The sequence below is a fragment of the Triturus cristatus genome, chromosome 12 (genome assembly GCF_964204655.1).
Source record: "Triturus cristatus chromosome 12, aTriCri1.1, whole genome shotgun sequence".
Classification (NCBI taxonomy): Eukaryota; Metazoa; Chordata; class Amphibia; order Caudata; family Salamandridae; genus Triturus; species Triturus cristatus.
In genome coordinates, this window is record NC_140595.1 from 12012900 (window position 1) to 12034933 (window position 22034).

At 53.8% G+C, this 22034-nt stretch overlaps 1 protein-coding gene across 1 annotated transcript in view; it reads left to right on the forward strand.

The window, feature by feature from the left end:
• Positions 1-20251, forward strand: part of PRSS57 (serine protease 57) — a 33169-nt gene extending 12918 nt beyond the window's left edge. The window contains exons 4-5 of the mRNA XM_085638547.1: positions 18564-18824; positions 19350-20251. Of these exons, the coding sequence (XP_085494673.1) occupies positions 18564-18824; positions 19350-19502 (414 nt within the window). The 3' untranslated portion in view covers positions 19503-20251. The remainder of the gene's footprint in view (positions 1-18563; positions 18825-19349) is intronic.
• Positions 20252-22034: the final 1783 nt, after the last annotated feature.

Genomic DNA, 22034 nt, shown 5'->3' on the forward strand with positions numbered 1-22034 from the left:
GCTTTACACTGTCACTCCCAGCTGCTGTACACAGTCAACTCCTGTCTCACACCCTCACACCCAGCTGCTGTACACACTCAACTCCTGCCTTACACCCTCACACCCAGCTGCTGTACACACTCAACTCTTGCGTTACACCCTCACACCCAGCTGCTGTACACACTCAACTCCTGCGTTACACCCTCACACCCAGCTGCTGTACACACTCAACTCCTGCCTTACACCCTCACACCAAGCTGCTGTACACACTCAACTCCTGCCTTACACCCTCACACCCAGCTGCTGTACACACTCAACTCCTGCGTTACACCCTCACACCCAGCTGCTGTACACACTCAACTCCTGCTTTACACTGTCACTCCCAGCTGCTGTACACAGTCAACTCCTGCCTTACACCCTCACACCCAGCTGCTGTACATACTCAACTCCTGCCTTACACTGTCACTCCCAGCTGCTGTACACACTCAACTCCTGCCTTACACCCTCACATCCAGCTGTTGTACACACTCAACTCCTGGGTTACACCCTCACACCCAGCTGCTGTACACACTCAACTCCTGCTTTACACTGTCACTCCCAGCTGCTGTACACAGTCAACTCCTGTCTCACACCCTCACACCCAGCTGCTGTACACACTCAACTCCTGCCTTACACCCTCACACCCAGCTGCTGTACACACTCAACTCTTGCGTTACACCCTCACACCCAGCTGCTGTACACACTCAACTCCTGCCTTACACTGTCACTCCCAGCTGCTGTACACACTCAACTCCTGCCTTACACCCTCACACCCAGCTGCTGTACACACTCAACTCCTGCGTTACACCCTCACACCCAGCTGCTGTACACACTCAACTCCTGCCTTACACCCTCACACCCAGCTGCTGTTCACACTCAACTCCTGCCTTACACCCTCACACCCAGTTGCTGTACACACTCAACTCCTGCGTTACACCCTCACACCCAGCTGCTGTACACACTCAACTCCTGCCTTACACCCTCACACCCAGCTGCTGTACACACTCAACTCCTGCCTTACACCCTCACACCCAGCTGCTGTACACACTCAACTCTTGCGTTACACCCTCACACCCTGTAACGCCCTGAACGTCTCAGGATCGTTTAACAGACACGACAATGAGGACGCAACCACTTGTGAAGGGTTAGTTCTTTTAATGAAGGCAAATAAAATACAAAGAACAAACAAAAGTTATAGTCACTGGAATCCTCCAGGCTAAGTACGTTACCAGCCCACAGCACGGATGGTCCTAACCGTCCTCTGCATATACGCCGATCCCGGCGTATGCCAACAGAGGGCAGAAATGAAATGGCCGACAATGCCAATCGGTAGGCTGTGAGGGGCACGAAGAGTGTTGGGGAGAATCGAGGAGTCAGGGAAACACCCAGCCGGGGTCTCTACCTGAAGGGAGCAGCCGCTCAACCTCTTCCTCAGACTGCACCGGGACGCGGAGTCACCTCCTGGTGATGCGTCACCGATACCCCAATCACAAGCAAGAAGACTGAACCGAGAGCAGCCGCTCGATCGATCCTGTGGACTTCCGAGTCTGTAACGCGGCAAACACCTCCTGGTGTGCGTTACAGCTGGCAGTCCCTGTGTCTCTGGTCGGGCTGGGAGTTACGACTCCAACCAGCAAAAGCGCCACTGCGCTTGGACTCAGCCGAGTCAAAAAGCGAAGCTCAATGGTTGACCGGTAGAGCTTCCGGGTCCTTCACAGGTGACGATGGGGCAAGACACGGCCCAGGGAGTAACGACTCGACCTACCTCCGTTCTTGCCTTACTGGAGCACCACTCCGGAACACTGCTCTTCACGAAGCAGGTACGTCGGTGTAAACACAATATCCGACAGCCTTGTACCTCCCGGTTCCTCCCTTTATAGGGCGTGTTTTCCTTGAGTTATGTAACAGCTCTCCTGTTTACATAAGGGCGTGTTTCCCTTGAGTTATGTAACAGCTCTCCTGTTTACATAAGGGCGTGTTTCCCTTGAGTTATGTAACAGCTCTCCTGTTTACATAACCTCTCAACCGCTAAGCATCCTGGGAGATGTAGTCCGTTTTCGCTGGTTACCGTTTTCCTCCCCTCGTAGGACAGGAATTCTTGACAGTACATCCTCCCTCTCAGCGGCTCCCCACGGGTCCAGCGCTGGCAGGAAAACGCCGATGGAACAAGGAGACCAAGCGCGGAGCATGAACCCCTTCAGCCGGTTCCCATGAATGCTCCTCCGGGCCATAGCCTTTCCACGCAACCAGGTACCACAGCTTCCCCCTGCGCCATTTGGACGCCCGTATGCCCGACACTTCATACTCCACCTCCGATTCCACGCATACCGGCCTAGGTGTCCCAGACGGCTTGGAGGGTGCTGGTTTGAGCAATGATACATGAAAGACAGGGTGTATCCGCAATGACTGGGGCAAGCACACCTTCACGTTCACGGGACCCATACACTTGGTAATTCGATAGGGGCCCATGTACTTGGGATGGAACACACTGTTCTTTCGAAACCTCATGTTTCTTGTGGATATCCAGACGTAGTCTCCAGTGCGGTACAGTGGCCCGGGCCTTCTCTTCCTATCTGCCGCAGCCTTGTATCTTCTCTTGGCCTCTATTAGGACAGCCCTTGAGCGCATCAACGTGTCTTTTATGTGTGCCACCCTGTCCGCTGTGGCGGGAATCCTGTCCTCTCTGAACGGATGTAGAAATGGCAAGAACCTGGGATGTTGGCCATAGTTGCTATAGAACGGAGATGACTGTGTGGAGCTGTGAGTGGCGTTGTTATAGGCTATCTCTGCAACCCATAGCAAGTCGACCCATTCTTCCCTGCCCTGGTCCACAAAACATCGCAGATACTGTTTGAGCGTTTGGTTCAGGCGCTCGGTTTGGCCGTCCGTTTGAGGGTGGTAGCTGGTGGACAGGGCGGTCTTAACATGCAGCGCAGTGCACCAAGTCTTCCAGAATTGCGCAGTAAACTGCGACCCCCGGTCCGACACGATCACCCCAGGTAATCCATGCAGTCGTACCACATTCTTTAGGAGTAGTGACGCCAATTCCCCGGCCGTAGGGACTCTCTTGCAGGGGATGAAGTGCCCCATTTTCGTCAAGTAATCCACCACCACCAGTATTGCCGTCATCCCCTGGTCTACCGGTAGGCCCACCACGAAGTCCAGTGATATGCTATCCCATGGTCTATCCGGGGTCGGAAGTGGATGTAAGAGCCCTTGGGTTCGGCCATGGTCGGCCTTCATGGTAGCACACGTAGGACACTCCTGTCCCCACCTCCTGACATCCACTCTCATGGTTGGCCACCAGAAATGCCGTCCCATGCTAGCCACCGTTTTTTCAAAGCCCAAATGACCTGCGCATGGAGAGTCATGGCACCAGATGAATGCTTGTTTCCTTAGCCTAGGCGTGGGTATCAATAGGCACCTGCCCTTCAGGGGTATCCCGTCCTTCAGCTGCCATTCTCTGTGACTGAGGAGCCACCTCCGCCATGCGAATGACCTGATCCCTCTCTTTATTCCCCTCAGGAAAGTATCCGGTTGGATAACCCCCAATACCATCCTCGGGGAAATGATGGAACGCTCGGTTGCAGGCAATGGTTCCTTAACTGCAGATTGACGGGACAGGGCGTCCGCCTTCCGGTTTTCCGTCCCCGGCCGATATGTGATGCGGAAGTTGAACCCCGCAAAGAAGATCATCCACCGCAGCTGCCTGGGAGAAAGGTGTCTAGTGGCCGTCATGAACTGTAGGTTCCGATGGTCCGTGTACACCGATACCACATGTCTTGCCCCCATCAACCAATGCCTCCATTCGGTGAAGGCGTCCTTGATTGCGAGAAGCTCCTTCTCCGCAATATGGTAGTTGCGTTCGGCGTCGTTGAGTTTGCGGGACATGTACGCAACGGGATGAAGCACCCCTGTGTCGTGGTTGCGTTGGGACAAGATAGCCCCCAGCGCCACATCCGACGCGTCCGCTTCCACCACGTAGGGGAGATCCGGATCGGGGTGAGCCAACACCGGCGCCTTACCAAAGGCGCTTTTCAGGGCCTCAAAGGCTTTGTTCGCTTCAGGGGACCAGACAAACTCCTTGGACTTCCTCAGTAGCTGTGTGATTGGGGCCACCACTCCTGAAAATCCATCTATAAACCGCCTGTAAAAGTTGGCGAAGCCAATGAAACTTTGGACGTCCTTCACGCTTTGGGGCACCGGCCATTCTTTCACCGCCTTGATCTTTCGTTCTGCCATCTCCTGTCCCTCTGGACTCAGCATCACTCCGAGGAATTCCACGGATGTGACGTGGAAGTCACACTTGCTGAGTTTACAAAACAGCATGTTTTCCCTCAGCTTTTGGAGCACAGCTTTGACGTGGTGTACGTGCTCCTCCACACTGGACGAATAGATGAGGATGTCGTCGATATATACGACCACGTAGATATCCAACTCCTCTCTGAATACCTCATTCAAAAAGTACTGAAAGGCTGCCGGGGCGTTGCACAGACCGAACGGCATGACGAGGTACTCAAAAAGGCCGAACCTGGTCTTAAAGGCGGTCTTCCACTCGTCTCCGTCCCTCATGCGCACCAGATGGTATGCCCCTTTCAAATCCAACTTGGTGTAGATACGAGCTTTCTTGACCTGTTCCAGAAGTACACTGATGAGAGGCAAGGGGTACCGATTTTTTATGGTTATCGCATTCAATGCCCTAAAGTCCACACAGGCTCTCAGCTCCCCATTAGCCTTCGGGATGAAGAAGAGTGGCGAGGCGGCCGGAGACTTGGACGGGCGGATGAATCCTAGCTTGAGGAGTTTATCCAGGTACCCCCGGAGATGCACGTTTTCAGGCTCCGTCAGGGCATACAGCCTGCCGCTGGGAACGCTGGCCCCTGGCACCAGGTCGATCTGGCAGTCAAACTGTCTATGTGGTGGTAGCACTTCCGCCTTCACCTCATCAAATACATCCTCAAAACTGTGATAAGCCTGGGGGAGAGCCACATCTTTTTCTGCCGCTGTAGCCACCGTCTGACTCCCGCTCTCATCTGCGTCAAGGGATTCCGTTCTTATTCCACAATGCAGGATGCAATACGGTGACGTCATTTCGATGCGATGTGTTGGCCAATCCACAAAGGGGTTGTGTTTCTGTAGCCACGGCAATCCCAATATGACGCCATATTGGGGCGCTCAGATGATGTTAAAATCGATTTGTTCCAAATGGTTCCTCCCATATCTCATCGGAAGGACCCCCGTGTGCTGTCCGATGGGCCCCGTCACCAATCGCCTTCCGTCTACCGCATAGACGTCTTCGGGTACTGCTTTGGGAAGAAGCACTAGCCCTAGCCTGCATGCCTCGTTGTGGTCCATAAACATGCCAGTGGCCCCTGAATCCACCATGGCCACAACGGGTATCCACTGGTCATGCACTCCCACGTGCACCGTGATAAACAGGTGTCGTTGTCCCTTAGTGACCGAGTTGGAAAGTGAAGGGATGGATGAGTGACTCCGAGATGCCCCTTCTCTGGTCTTGGAGTCCTCTAGTTTTCCGCCGGTATGTCCACCACGGCTGTTACCGACCGGTTGGCCCGATAACGTGACGTCTTCGGTTTGGCAGGGCATTCACGTACGTAGTGGCCTTTTTTGCCACAATATAGGCACAATCCTTGTTTACGGCGTGACTCTTTCTCCGTGGCTGTGAGGCTCGCTCGTATTGCGCTGATGTCCATGGGTTCTCCCTTGGATGCGGTGGAAGTTTCAGGACTTCCCACCGTCACATAGGATGGAAGGGATTTTCCTTTTCTCCCATGATCCCCCTTTCTTTCACTTAGCCTATGTTCCAGCCGTAATACCAGGTTGATAAGGCCCTCACATGTCTTGGGTTGAGGGTCAATATGAGCCACGGCGTCCTTGAGCTCATCGCACAGCCCTTGATGGAAGAGCGCCGTCTGTTTAGCAACAGGCCACTTGGTTTCCGCAAACAGCCTTCGGAACGCGTTGAGATACTGCACCAGGTCGTTGGATCCCTGTCTCAACTCAAGCATTTCACGGTCCGCCGTGTACGAGTCAGCCCTTCTGTCGAATACCTTCAGGAATTCCTCGCGAAAAGCACCCCAATCACATAAGAGGGGGTCGTCCCTGCTCACCAGAGGTACGGCCCATTGTGCCGCGTTTCCAGCCAAATAGGATATAAGGAAAGCCACACGAGCCTGACTCGTGGGGAACGCCTTTGGTTTGCACGATAAATGTAGCGCCACTTGTGTGAGGAATACCTGCACTGTGTTAGGATCCCCACTGTACCTCTCTGGTGTTGCCAAGGGGATGGCTACCAGCATTTCCACTACTACCGCAGGGGTCTGGTTCGTGAGGGAGGTGCTGGGCGTGAGCGGGTCCAATTGGATAGCATCCAGTCTGGCTTTTACATCGGCTGTTTCTTGCCTAGAGGCAGCCACTTCAACTTGCATGGCCGCTAAAGCAGCCAGCACATCATCAAGTGTTGCCATGTCTGTTATCGACTGGGAGACAGTTAGTGTTATTAAGGTCGGATATTTTGTAACGCCCTGAACGTCTCAGGATCGTTTAACAGACACGACAATGAGGACGCAACCACTTGTGAAGGGTTAGTTCTTTTAATGAAGGCAAATAAAATACAAAGAACAAACAAAAGTTATAGTCACTGGAATCCTCCAGGCTAAGTACGTTACCAGCCCACAGCACGGATGGTCCTAACCGTCCTCTGCATATACGCCGATCCCGGCGTATGCCAACAGAGGGCAGAAATGAAATGGCCGACAATGCCAATCGGTAGGCTGTGAGGGGCACGAAGAGTGTTGGGGAGAATCGAGGAGTCAGGGAAACACCCAGCCGGGGTCTCTACCTGAAGGGAGCAGCCGCTCAACCTCTTCCTCAGACTGCACCGGGACGCGGAGTCACCTCCTGGTGATGCGTCACCGATACCCCAATCACAAGCAAGAAGACTGAACCGAGAGCAGCCGCTCGATCGATCCTGTGGACTTCCGAGTCTGTAACGCGGCAAACACCTCCTGGTGTGCGTTACAGCTGACAGTCCCTGTGTCTCTGGTCGGGCTGGGAGTTACGACTCCAACCAGCAAAAGCGCCACTGCGCTTGGACTCAGCCGAGTCAAAAAGCGAAGCTCAATGGTTGACCGGTAGAGCTTCCGGGTCCTTCACAGGTGACGATGGGGCAAGACACGGCCCAGGGAGTAACGACTCGACCTACCTCCGTTCTTGCCTTACTGGAGCACCACTCCGGAACACTGCTCTTCACGAAGCAGGTACGTCGGTGTAAACACAATATCCGACAGCCTTGTACCTCCCGGTTCCTCCCTTTATAGGGCGTGTTTTCCTTGAGTTATGTAACAGCTCTCCTGTTTACATAAGGGCGTGTTTCCCTTGAGTTATGTAACAGCTCTCCTGTTTACATAAGGGCGTGTTTCCCTTGAGTTATGTAACAGCTCTCCTGTTTACATAAGGGCGTGTTTCCCTTGAGTTATGTAACAGCTCTCCTGTTTACATAACCTCTCAACCGCTAAGCATCCTGGGAGATGTAGTCCGTTTTCGCTGGTTACCGTTTTCCTCCCCTCGTAGGACAGGAATTCTTGACACACCCAGCTGCTGTACACACTCAACTCCTGCCTTACTACCTCACTTGCAGCTGCTGTACACACTCAACTTCTGCCTTACACTCTCACACCCAGCTGCTGTACACACTCAACTCCTGCCTTACACTGTCACTCCCAGCTGCTGTACACACTCAACTCCTGCCTTACACCCTCACACCCAGCTGCTGTACACACTCAACTCCTGCGTTACACCCTCACACCCAGCTGCTGTACACACTCAACTCCTGCCTTACGACATCTGGTGATCGGGGAGCTGCAGCAGGGCATCGCGACCCTCGTTGATAAACCTCCCCCAAAGTCCGGCTCCCCAATCACTCCGGTCGATTCGGTGGGAGGTCATTGCGATCTCATAGGCTTTAAACCACTGTTGTATGTCGTCTTCTCGGACATATTCGCGGACAACATCCTTGGGGATGTGAACTTTTTTCTCACTTGGCCCCGGGGTGTGTGGTCGCTCAGGCACCCCCAGTTCCTTATTCTGTTTGCGCAGTTCTATTTCCGCTAGTCGGCGCTCGTGCTCGAGCGTTATTTTTTTCTCTTCCAGCTCTCTCTGTCTCTGCTTTTCTTCTCGTTCCTCTCGAAGCCGCATATGCTCGAGGTTAAGTTTCTGTTCAGCCAACTTGAGTTCCCCATCCATCTTGAGTCGTGCCATCTCCAACTCGTGTAATCTGACTCTGTCTCTTTCTCGGATCTCCTCTTGCGGGAGGCCCGTTCCCCGCTCCTCGGGAGCCGTGGCGTTCCCCTCTGGTGTGATGCTGGTTTGGTCTGGTGTGACGCTGCTTTGGTCGGAGGGTCCTGTGACCCCCGTTTCTGTCCATGACTCCAGAGCGCGCTTTAGATCATCCTTGGTACTCAGGCCGGTGGTAGCAATGCCAAGTTCTATGCAAAATTGTCTTAGTTCGCGGTGGTTGTATTCTTCTAATTTCTCCATTTGGAATTTCTCGGTGGAGCTGCTCTCTTTGGTCGACATCGTGTTTTTGTCGTGGGGTGAGCTACTCTCTGTACGATTACGCGTTGATTCGGATCGCGCCGCTGGCCACCAATGTTAGAAAAGGTAGACGGACCGGGAGGGCCGGCCGGGGTCAGGGGGAGAGGTCTCCGGGGAGAGCCGTCTCCAGCGATCGTACAGACAAGTAACTTCCCCCCCCCACAGACAGAGATCACACACGGATAAGGTTCAGTGTTCTTTATAGGTACTTAGTTATGATACGGTAGGATGGTACAAGGAGGTCTGGACGCAGGGGTCCCCTCGATTAGAGTCTCGGAAGGTAGGGAAGGGGGTAGCGGGTCAGTCTATTTACCAATCAGATAGTTCGGATGAGATGATGACGAGCTCACAATCCTCGAGCTTGGTGTTTAGGCAGTACGGTCCGCGGCAGCGCCAGCAGGTCCCGGTAAGGATGGTTGATACAACGGGCCGCGGCAGCGCCAGCAGGTCCCCGGAAGATGTACGGTCCGCGGCAGCGCCAGCAGGTCCCGGTGAGGATGGTCGTTACAACGGGCCGCGGCAGCGCCAGCAGGTCCCAGGAAGATGGTCGTTACAACGGGCCGCGGCAGCGCCAGCAGGTCCCAGGAAGATGACGGTCCGCGGCAGCGCCAGCAGGTCCCGGTGAGGATGGTCGTTACAACGGGCCGCGGCAGCGCCAGCAGGTCCCAGGAAGATGAAGGTTGCAGAAGGCCGCGGCAGCGCCAGCAGGCAGGACGATGGTTCGCAAGAGCGGGCTACGGCAGCGCCAGTAGACCGTCAGGGTTGAGTTCACTCGGTGTCTCTCGACTCCAGGATACAACTGCCTTCCTGCTCCGGAGCTGCCTTAGTTATAGGGCTGGTGCCCTTTGATGTCCGGACCCTCGCACTTGGAGGTCGGAGGGTCCGGGATGAAGGTGTCCAGACACCCAGCAGGGGGTGGAGCCAGCGCCTGGGGGCTGCTGGAGGCGATCGGCACCTGGCGGGGGAAGAGCTCTTGACGCTTCGTTCTCCCATTGACCTGCCAAGTGGTCCGCTCACCTCCTGGGTGGATGGTGGTGCCGGGATGTCGGGCCGGCCAGGCCCGGGGTTAGGGTCGAGGTGAGGCCACGCGGCCGCGTGGTGCAGGGCCCAAGATGGCGGCTTGACCCGGCCGGGGAAGCCGGTGGGGCTGGGCCCCGTGATGAGTAGGGGTCCGAGGGCAGAGGGTCCGTCGGGAGACGGAGTACAGGGGCTTGTCACGGGGGTATGCCTGGTGGCCCGGGGCTCGGGCCCTGTCGTGCGGGGGGGGAGCAAGTCCTCTGTGTGGCCTGTCCAACACTACCTCACTTGCAGCTGCTGTACACACTCAACTTCTGTCTTACACCCTCACACCCAGCTGCTGTACACACTCAACTCCTGCCTTACACCCTCACACCCAGCTGCTGTACACACTCAACTCCTGCCTTACACCCTCACACCCAGTTGCTGTACACACTCAACTCCTGCCTTACACTCTCACACCCAGCTGCTGTACACACTCAACTCCTGCCTCACATCCAGCTGCTGTACACACTCAGCTCCTACTCCTGCCTCACACCCTCACACCCAGCTGCTGTACACACTCAACTTCTGCCTTACTACCTCACTCGCAGCTGTTGTACACACTCATCTCCTGCCTTACACCCTCACACCCAGCTGCTGTACACACTCAACTCCTGCCTTACACCCTCACACCCAGCTGCTGTACACACTCAACTCCTGCCTTACACCCTCACACCCAGCTGCTGTACACACTCAACTCCTGCCTTACACTCTCACACCCAGCTGCTGTACACACTCAACTCCTGCCTCAAACCCAGCTGCTGTACACACTCAGCTCCTACTCCTGCCTCACACCCTCACACCCAGCTGCTGTACACACTCAACTCCTGCCTTACTACATCACTCGCAGCTGTTGTACACACTCATCTCCTGCCTTACACCCTCACACCCAGCTGCTGTACACACTCAACTCCTGCCTTACACCCTCACACCCAGCTGCTGTACACACTCAACTCCTGCCTTACACCCTCACACCCAGCTGCTGTACACACTCAACTCCTGCCTTACACCCTCACACCCAGCTGCTGTACACACTCAACTCTTGCGTTACACCCTCACACCCAGCTGCTGTACATACTCAACTCCTGCCTTACACTGTCACTCCCAGCTGCTGTACACACTCAACTCCTGCCTTACACCCTCACATCCAGCTGTTGTACACACTCAACTCCTGCTTTACACTGTCACTCCCAGCTGCTGTACACAGTCAACTCCTGTCTCACACCCTCACACCCAGCTGCTGTACACACTCAACTCCTGCCTTACACCCTCACACCCAGCTGCTGTACACACTCAACTCTTGCGTTACACCCTCACACCCAGCTGCTGTACACACTCAACTCCTGCCTTACACTGTCACTCCCAGCTGCTGTACACACTCAACTCCTGCCTTACACCCTCACACCCAGCTGCTGTACACACTCAACTCCTGCGTTACACCCTCACACCCAGCTGCTGTACACACTCAACTCCTGCCTTACACCCTCACACCCAGCTGCTGTACACACTCAACTCCTGCCTTACACTGTCACTCCCAGCTGCTGTGCACACTCAACTCCTGCCTTACACCCTCACACCCAGCTGCTGTACACATTCAACTCCTGCATTACACCCTCACACCCAGCTGCTGTACACACTCAACTCCTGCTTTACACTGTCACTCCCAGCTGCTGTACACACTCAACTCCTGCCCACACCCTCACACCCAGCTGCTGTACACACTCAACTCCTGCCTTACACCCTCACACCCAGCTGCTGTACACACTCAACTCCTGCCTTACACTCTCACACCCAGCTGCTGTACACACTCAACTCCTGCCTCACACCCAGCTGCTGTACACACTCAGCTCCTACTCCTGCCTCACACCCTCACACCCAGCTGCTGTACACACTCACCTCCTGCCTTACTACCTCACTTGCAGCTGTTGTACACACTCATCTCCTGCCTTACACCCTCACACCCAGCTGCTGTACACACTCAACTCCTGCCTTACACCCTCACACCCAGCTGCTGTACACACTCAACTCCTGCCTTACACTCTCACACCCAGCTGCTGTACACACTCAACTCCTGCCTCAAACCCAGCTGCTGTACACACTCAGCTCCTACTCCTGCCTCACACCCTCACACCCAGCTGCTGTACACACTCAACTCCTGCCTTACTAAATCACTCGCAGCTGTTGTACACACTCATCTCCTGCCTTACACCCTCACACCCAGCTGCTGTACACACTCAACTCCTGCCTTACACCCTCACACCCAGCTGCTGTACACACTCAACTCCTGCGTTACACCCTCACACCCAGCTGCTGTACACACTCAACTCCTGCCTTACACCCTCACACCCAGCTGCTGTACACACTCAACTCCTGCCTTACACCCTCACACCCAGCTGCTGTACACACTCAACTCTTGTGTTACACCCTCACACCCAGCTGCTGTACATACTCAACTCATGCCTTACACTGTCACTCCCAGCTGCTGTACACACTCAACTCCTGCCTTACACCCTCACATCCAGCTGTTGTACACACTCAACTCCTGCGTTACACCCTCACACCCAGCTGCTGTACACACTCAACTCCTGCTTTACACTGTCACTCCCAGCTGCTGTACACAGTCAACTCCTGTCTCACACCCTCACACCCAGCTGCTGTACACACCCAACTCCTGCCTTACACCCTCACACCCAGCTGCTGTACACACTCAACTCTTGCGTTACACCCTCACACCCAGCTGCTGTACACACTCAACTCCTGCCTTACACTGTCACTCCCAGCTGTTGTACACACTCAACTCCTGCCTTACACCCTCACACCCAGCTGCTGTACACACTCAACTCCTGCATTACACCCTCACACCCAGCTGCTGTACACACTCAACTCTTGTGTTACACCCTCACACCCAGCTGCTGTACATACTCAACTCCTGCCTTACACTGTCACTCCCAGCTGCTGTACACACTCAACTCCTGCCTTACACCCTCACATCCAGCTGTTGTACACACTCAACTCCTGCGTTACACCCTCACACCCAGCTGCTGTACACACTCAACTCCTGCTTTACACTGTCACTCCCAGCTGCTGTACACAGTCAACTCCTGTCTCACACCCTCACACCCAGCTGCTGTACACACCCAACTCCTGCCTTACACCCTCACACCCAGCTGCTGTACACACTCAACTCTTGCGTTACACCCTCACACCCAGCTGCTGTACACACTCAACTCCTGCCTTACACTGTCACTCCCAGCTGTTGTACACACTCAACTCTTGCCTTACACCCTCACACCCAGCTGCTGTACACACTCAACTCCTGCATTACACCCTCACACCCAGCTGCTGTACACACTCAACTCTTGCGTTACACCCTCACACCCAGCTGCTGTACACACTCAACTCCTGCCTTACACTGTCACTCCCAGCTGCTGTACACACTCAACTCCTGCCTTACACCCTCACACCCAGCTGCTGTACACACTCAACTCCTGCGTTACACCCTCACACCCAGCTGAGGTACACACTCAACTCCTGCCTTACACCCTCACACCCAGCTGCTGTACACACTCAACTCCTGCCTTACACTGTCACTCCCAGCTGCTGTGCACACTCAACTCCTGCCTTACACCCTCACACCCAGCTGCTGTACACATTCAACTCCTGCATTACACCCTCACACCTAGCTGCTGCACACACTCAACTCCTGCTTTACACTGTCACTCCCAGCTGCTGTACACACTCAACTCCTGCCTCACACTCTCACACCCAGCAGCTGTACACACTCAACTCCTGCCTTACACCCTCACACCCAGCTGCTGTACACACTCAACTCCTGCCTTACACTCTCACACCCAGCTGCTGTACACACTCAACTCCTGCCTCACACCCAGCTGCTGTACACACTCAGCTCCTACTCCTGCCTCACACCCTCACACCCAGCTGCTGTACACACTCAACTCCTGCCTTACTACCTCACTTGCAGCTGTTGTACACACTCATCTCCTGCCTTACACCCTCACACCCAGCTGCTGTACACACTCAACTCCTGCCTTACACCCTCACACCCAGCCGCTGTACACACTCAACTCCTGCCTTACACCCTCACACCCAGCTGCTTTACACACTCAACTCCTGCCTTACACTCTCACACCCAGCTGCTGTACACACTCAACTCCTGCCTCAAACCCAGCTGCTGTACACACTCAGCTCCTACTCCTGCCTCACACCCTCACACCCAGCTGCTGTACACACTCAACTCCTGCCTTACTAAATCACTCGCAGCTGTTGTACACACTCATCTCCTGCCTTACACCCTCACACCCAGCTGCTGTACACACTCAACTCCTGCCTTACACCCTCACACCCAGCTGCTGTACACACTCAACTCCTGCGTTACACCCTCACACCCAGCTGCTGTACACACTCAACTCCTGCCTTACACCCTCACACCCAGCTGCTGTACACACTCAACTCCTGCCTTACACCCTCACACCCAGCTGCTGTACACACTCAACTCTTGTGTTACACCCTCACACCCAGCTGCTGTACATACTCAACTCCTGCCTTACACTGTCACTCCCAGCTGCTGTACACACTCAACTCCTGCCTTACACCCTCACATCCAGCTGTTGTACACACTCAACTCCTGCGTTACACCCTCACACCCAGCTGCTGTACACACTCAACTCCTGCTTTACACTGTCACTCCCAGCTGCTGTACACAGTCAACTCCTGTCTCACACCCTCACACCCAGCTGCTGTACACACCCAACTCCTGCCTTACACCCTCACACCCAGCTGCTGTACACACTCAACTCTTGCGTTACACCCTCACACCCAGCTGCTGTACACACTCAACTCCTGCCTTACACTGTCACTCCCAGCTGTTGTACACACTCAACTCCTGCCTTACACCCTCACACCCAGCTGCTGTACACACTCAACTCCTGCATTACACCCTCACACCCAGCTGCTGTACACACTCAACTCCTGCGTTACACCCTCACACCCAGCTGCTGTACACACTCAACTCCTGCCTTACACTTTCACTCCCAGCTGCTGTACACACTCAACTCCTGCCTTACACCCTCACACCCAGCTGCTGTACACATTCAACTCCTGCGTTACACCCTCACACCCAGCTGCTGTACACACTCAACTCCTGCTTTACACTGTCACTCCCAGCTGCTGTACACCCTCAACTCCTGCCTCACACCCTCACACCCAGCTGCTGTACACACTCAACTCCTGCCTTACACCCTCACACCCAGCTGCTGTACACACTCAACTCTTGCGTTACACCCTCACACCCAGCTGCTGTACACACTCAACTCCTGCCTTACACTGTCACTCCCAGCTGCTGTACACACTCAACTCCTGCCTTACACCCTCACACCCAGCTGCTGTACACACTCAACTCCTGCGTTACACCCTCACACCCAGCTGCTGTACACACTAAACTCCTGCCTTACACTGTCACTCCCAGTTGCTGTTCACACTCATCTCCTGCCTCACACCCTCACACCCAGCTGCTGTACACCCTCAACTCCTGCCTTACACCCTCGCACCGAGCTGCTGTATACACTCAACTCTTGTGTTACACCCTCACACCCAGCTGCTGTACACACTCAACTCTTGCATTACACCCTCACACCCAGCTGCTGTACACACTCAACTCCTGCCTCACACCCAGCTGCTGTACACACTCAACTCCTGCCTTACTACCTTACTCGCAGCTGTTGTACACACTCAACTACTGCCTTACACCCTCACACCCAGCTGTAGTACACACTCAACTCCTGCCTTACACCCTCACACCCAGCTGCTGTACACACTCAACTCTTGCCTTACACCCTCACACCCAGCTGCTGTACACACTCAACTCCTGCGTTACACCCTCACAGCCAGCTGCTGTACACACTCAACTCCTGCCTTACACCCTCACACCCAGCTGCTGTACACACTCAACTCCTGCCTTACACCCTCACACCCAGCTGCTGCACACACTCAACTCCTGCCTTACACCCTCACACCCAGCTGCTGTACACACTCAACTCCTGCCTTACACCCAGCTGCTGTACACACTCAACTCCTGCCTTACACCGTCACTCCCAGCTGCTGTACACACTCAACTCCTGCCTTACACTGTCACACCCAGCTGCTGTACACACTCAACTCCTGCCTCACACCCTCACACTCAGCTGCTGTACACACTCAACTCCTGCCTTACACCCAGCTGCTGTACACACTCAACTCGTGCCTTACACCCTCACACCCAGCTGCTGTACACACTCAACTCCTGCGTTACACCCTCACACCCAGCTGCTGTACATACTCAACTCCTGCCTTACACCCTCACACCCAGCTGCTGTACACACTCAACTCGTGCCGCACACCCTCACACCCAGCTGCTGTACACACTAAACTCCTGCGTTACACCCTCACACCCAGCTGCTGTACACACTCAACTCCTGCCTTACACTCTCACACCCAGCTGCTGTACACACTCAACTCCTGCCTTACACCCTCACACCCAGCTGCTGTACACACTCAACTCGTGCCTCACACCCAGCTGCTGTACACACTCAACTCCTGCGTTACACCCTCACACCCAGCTGCTGTACACACTCAACTCCTGCGTTACACCCTCACACCCAGCTGCTGTACACACTCAACTTGTGCCTCACACCCTCACACCCAGCTGCTGTACACACTCAACTCCTGCGTTACACCCTCACACCCAGCTGCTGTACACACTCAACTCCTGCGTTACACCCTCACACCCAGCTGCTGTAGACACTCAACTCCTGCGTTACACCCTCACACCCAGCTGCTGTACACACTCAACTCCTGCGTTACACCCTCACACCCAGCTGCTGTAGACACTCAACTCCTGCGTTACACCCTCACACCCAGCTGCTGTACACAGTCAACTCCTGTCTCACACCCTCACACCCAGCTGCTGTACACACTCAACTCCTGCGTTACACCCTCACACCCAGCTGCTGTACACACTCAACTCCTGCGTTACACCCTCACACCCAGCTGCTGTAGACACTCAACTCCTGCGTTACACCCTCACACCCAGCTGCTGTACACAACTCCTGTGTAGCCCTTTGAGCCCAATGGGCGTTGCACGCCTGAAACTACCCCATGCTTAGCTCTGCCTTGCACCAACCTTACCTCAAGCAAACCCCTTTCTCATCCTCCCTCCCTTCTCTCGCCTTACACCCTACAAGCTCCTAAAGCCTGCGTTACACAACCTCGCCTCCTGCCTTCACACTCTCCTCACGTGCTTCTCACATAGCGCCTACCTGACATCCAGCCTGGCTCCCTTCCCAATGAGACACACCTCACCCCTTTCATAAATACATTCTGCAGCTTTGCCTCCTCCTGGCAGACTGTCCTCACCCCCCAATGAGAGGAGAAGCTCCTCCCCTCTCCCTGTGACGTCACCATGCTCCATTGCTAAAGGTCTTGCAGGGTTGATCCTGTGGACTTTGGGTTCCCCTATAGAGTGAGAGTTGATTGGCTGCGAATCACGGACTCAGGGTTCTCCTACAGGGTCAGGGCGGAACAAGGGTCCTGTATGGATGTGGGATGTATGAAGGGATGTGGCTGGAGAGATTGCCCCCAAGGTGGGAGGTCACCTATAGAACACAAGATGTCTGCTGTTCCTTGTCGACACAGGTTTTCCAACATGGAAGGGACTAGAGTGGCCCCCCTTTATGGGCTGAGGGGGTTTCTGTGGAGTTTGACTAGAGGGCCTGCCCCTCTGATAATGGCCTGTCCAGCATGGATTGGGCTTGTCCTGTGGGACAGAGCCTGAATGTCTCCTTATCAACCTGTGGTTCTCATAGGGAAGGAACTAAACTGATGTCCCTTATGGGTTCGGGGTGTTGCTGCAGGGTGGGACACGAGCGGCTGTTTCCTGCAGACAACGGATGTGCCTGTGGGGAGGGATATTCGGACATTGTTTTTTATGACAGAAAGCTCCTGTAGGCAAGACGTTCTCCTATAGAGAGAGAGCCGCCGAGTTTCCCATAGGCCACCGCGCTCATGTATAGAAGGTTAGCCCAGAGCTGCAGGCTTGGGGTGGGTAAGTCCCCTCCAGTGAGGTCGAGTTGCTGGTGCAAGGCGATGCCCAACTACCTGCATTCTGCCTCTTGTAGCACAGCGCCCCGCCCCACTCTCGCCTCCCCAGGGCCTCCCCATGGCCCCCCAGGGCCCCCCAGGGGCCTCCCCCATGCTTCACTCCCTCACTGCTGTTTGTGGGGGGCTTGCTGTTCTTCCTGTGGTCTTCCGGCACATTCTGGCCCAGGGCGCTCCTCCTGAGCCCCTGGGAAGGAGGCCCGTCCACCCGAGGACACAACATTTGGATCTGTTGTTTTGCTCTTTTATTTGGCAGGACTACTGGAATTATGCGGCAGGGAGAACCTCGATGTGTGGCTCAGTTTACAAAATGAGTCGTCCAGAAATGGCAAATTATGCAACATAATGCGGCACTTTTTGTGATAGTATTACTTGATGACTCTAGCAATGAGCAACGGGAGGATGGACAGTCAACCATAGCCGAGAGTGCTCCGCTGCGCCGCAGCAGGGTGCCATGTTTGAAGTGACTTTTGACCAATTTGAGTTAGAAACAACATTTGTGCAGTAGATCGTGCATTATGTGACACATGCAGCATATATCCATAGTTATGCGGAAACTGCCATCGCTGCCTGCTCGCATAATTCCAGCGGCTGCATTGTTGTCTGATGTGGGGTTAGTAGTGTGTGTGTGCAGTGTTGAGTGTCGCAGCCGTCTGTGCTCAGCCTCCGTCGCTCCCCGCCAGTCCCGCGTCTCACCCTCTCCAGCCCTTTGTTTCCAGCTGGACCGCAGGGCGTCCATGAACCACTTCGTTGGGAACATCTCGCTTCCACGGCTGGACGCTGACGTCACTCCCGGGACCATGTGCTCGGTGGCTGGGTGGGGCGACATCTCGGACTTTGAAACCCCGCCCCTGGGGCTGATGGAGACAGCGGTCAGCGTGATGCCCCTGCAGGCTTGCAAGGACTCCTGGAGAGGGGCACTGCCAGAGGACGTGCTGTGCGCCACCAGCCTGGACGGTGCCACCCGCGGCTTCTGCTCAGTAAGTGCCACACCTATGGCTGGTATCTGTACGGCTTTCCGACTGGGCGTCAGGGCGGTCAGTGTATGTGCGCATGTATGGTGTATTTAAAAGTGTGTGTGTTTGTGTGCATGTATTTATTTCGATATGTGTGTATATATGCATGTATGTGTGTGTGTACATATGTGTGTCTGTATTGGTTTGTGCATATGCATGCATGTGTGTATTTATACATGTATGTTTGGGCGCATGTGTATGTACAACCATACTGTGTACATGTGTATGCAGCAATGGGCCCTTCACTTGTGGGGTAATCCCTCCCGACCCTACATTTCTGTGACCCTATGTAGTTCAGTGACCCCCAGAGTATTCCTGCACCGCAGACTCTGCTATCACTCGTTGACTTTCTGCTTGTCTTTGACCCTGCACAGCTCTCCACTGCCTTTTTGCCAGGATCATGCTATAGAAATACTACATCCCTACATAGCTTGTGCACAGGCGCTGTTTATCCTTCCAGAGCTGATAATATGCTCTTGTCTTTTGCAGGGGGATTCCGGGGGACCCTTGATTTGTGGAGAGAAGGCAGTAGGAGTGGTGTCATTTTCCGGATTGAGATGCGGAAATCCTCGGTTCCCCGACGTCTACACAAGTGTCTCAAAATATATGACCTGGATTCGAGAAGTCACCAGAACAATGTGATAGTCACTGGGCCTTGGGCTGACACAAACCTGTCTACAACATGTTAAGGACACAAGAGTGCGCCACAAGAGTGGCATTGTGCGAGCAGCATTCAGAGACTGACCTAGGTATGCAAAGGACTATCCTTCCTTCCTTCCATCCATCCATCCATCCATCCATCCATCCATCCATCCATCCATCCATCATCCATCCATCCATCCATCCATCTACCATGCATCCACCCAACCATCCATCGACCCACCCATCCATCCACCCATCCATCCGTTCATCCGTCCATCCATCTATCCATCTACCCATCCGCCCCTCCATTCATCCATCCATCCATCCATCCATCCATCCATCCATCTACCATGCATCCACCCAACCACCCATCGACCCACCCATCCATCCACCCATCCATCCGTTCATCCGTCCATCCATCTATCCATCTACCCATCCGCCCCTCCATCCATCCATCCATCCATCCATCCATCCATCCATCCACCCATCCATCCATCCATCCATCCACCCATCCATCCATCTATCCATCCACCCATCCAGATGTATTTTATACTCAATGCCAAATTCTGAGTGGTTTTCGAAGGCAGCAGAACCCCAAGATGGCTTTGTTGCGCAGCTCCCTATTAAATATTAAATTACTACGTGCCTGTTTGTTGCCGGAAGTATTAAATGGATGATATTCCAGGCAGTAGTGGGTATATTTAAAACAATAAATCACACGGGGCCTGATGTACTAAGAGTTGATTCGCAAAAGTGGTCACAAATTACTCACCAACGCAGTGATTCTGATTGTGTGAACTGATCTATGTGCGGTTCTGTAGCTTCACTGAATCACCATCCAAAGCTGGTCGCGATTCGACCTGCCACACCACCACGCACACATTGCGACTCCCTCCAGTTGGAGAAATGCAAAAACAACAGTTGATGAACAGAACGCAGAACAATGTCATACATTCACCCCAGTACAGAGATCTGGGCCTAAATCCATCGTTTTTTTGCTCACCATGCCATTCCAGTTTGAACCCAGCCATATGCAAATCAGTCTTGACCCTGTGCCTCATGGGAACAGTCCAGCCCGAACTGCCAGGCCAGGTGCTCCCTGGACTGGAAACAAGCATCCTAGGACCAGTTTCGGGGTTTCACCCCTCTTCAGCCAGGTTAGCTTGATTCCAGTGGCATGGAAAGCACGGGACTCACGTCCGAGCATACCCGTCCCACTCGGGGTGACAAATGCAAAAAGAACAGTTGATGGACAGAGTGCAGAACAATGTCATACATTCACCCCAGTACAGAGATCTGGGCCTAAATCCATCGTTTTTTTGCTCACCATGCCGTTCCAGTTTGAACCAAGCCATATGCAAATCAGTCTTGACCCTGTGCCTCATGGGAACAGTCCAGCCCGAACTGCCAGGCCAGGTGCTCCCTGGACTGGAAACAAGCATCCTAGAACCGGTTTCGGGGTTTCACCCCTCTTCAGCCAGGATAGCTTGATTCCAGTGGCATGGAGAGCAAGGGACCCACGTCTGGGCAACCCTTCCAGCTCGCGGTGACAAATGCAAAAACAACAGTTGATGGACAGAGTGCAGAACAATGTCATACATTCACCCCAGTACAGAGATCTGGGCCTGAATCCATCGTTTGTTTGCTCCCCATGCCGTTCCAGTTTGAACACAGCCATATGCAAATCAGTCCTGACCCTGCGCCCCATGGTTTTTGCATTTGTCACTCCAGTTGGAGGGCATCACTGGGTCTGCGGGGGGCAACGGAGCACAATGACTGGGATCACATTTAAGTAGAGTCGCTTTTTTAAATGCAGTGTGCTTTCTTTAAGGATTCAAGTCTTCATTTAGGAACAAAAATAGTTAAAAAAATTGTTTAAGGGTTTTCAGTTGCCCCCTAGATAACTTCCCACTCCCAAACAATCCTTTTCATAACATAAAAAACAGACGGGTGCCAAAAGGACCACTTCCTCTTGTTGGATGGGTTACCGCATCCTGTGTGGAGTCAGCGCCCTGTCAATTCTCTGCAACTGAAATTGTGGCCACAAACTATTAACACACAGCATCCCGGAAGGAAGGAGCTCCCTAAACACACCTGCAAAACTACCATTCAGTATGTATTTTTAAACCTATTTTGTGATTTGGTAAACACTTAAAAAATAATTTCAGTAATATCTAAAAAGCCATTTAGCAGTGGCAAACCCTGCAATTTTAGTAAAAATCACACGGTTTGCGACCTCTAAGTGGCTTCGTAATTCTGGCCGATTCCGTGTTATTCAGTTTGGTTGTTTGTAGAAAAAGAGCAGAATTTTTAAAATTATGTTGTTCAGAAGGTGCAGTTTTATGATGCCATGTTCTGCTGCATGAGAAGAGCAGTTGCATATTTGAGGTAAAACCTTTTAACGTCGAGGGACTGCACGCTGCCTCTTTACTGGTGACTTCCACCTCCACAGCAGTCCCCAGCATCACACCCAGATGCATGTCCCAGGACCCCTATTTATCAAGGTTTTACGTCACCCTTGCATTACACTAG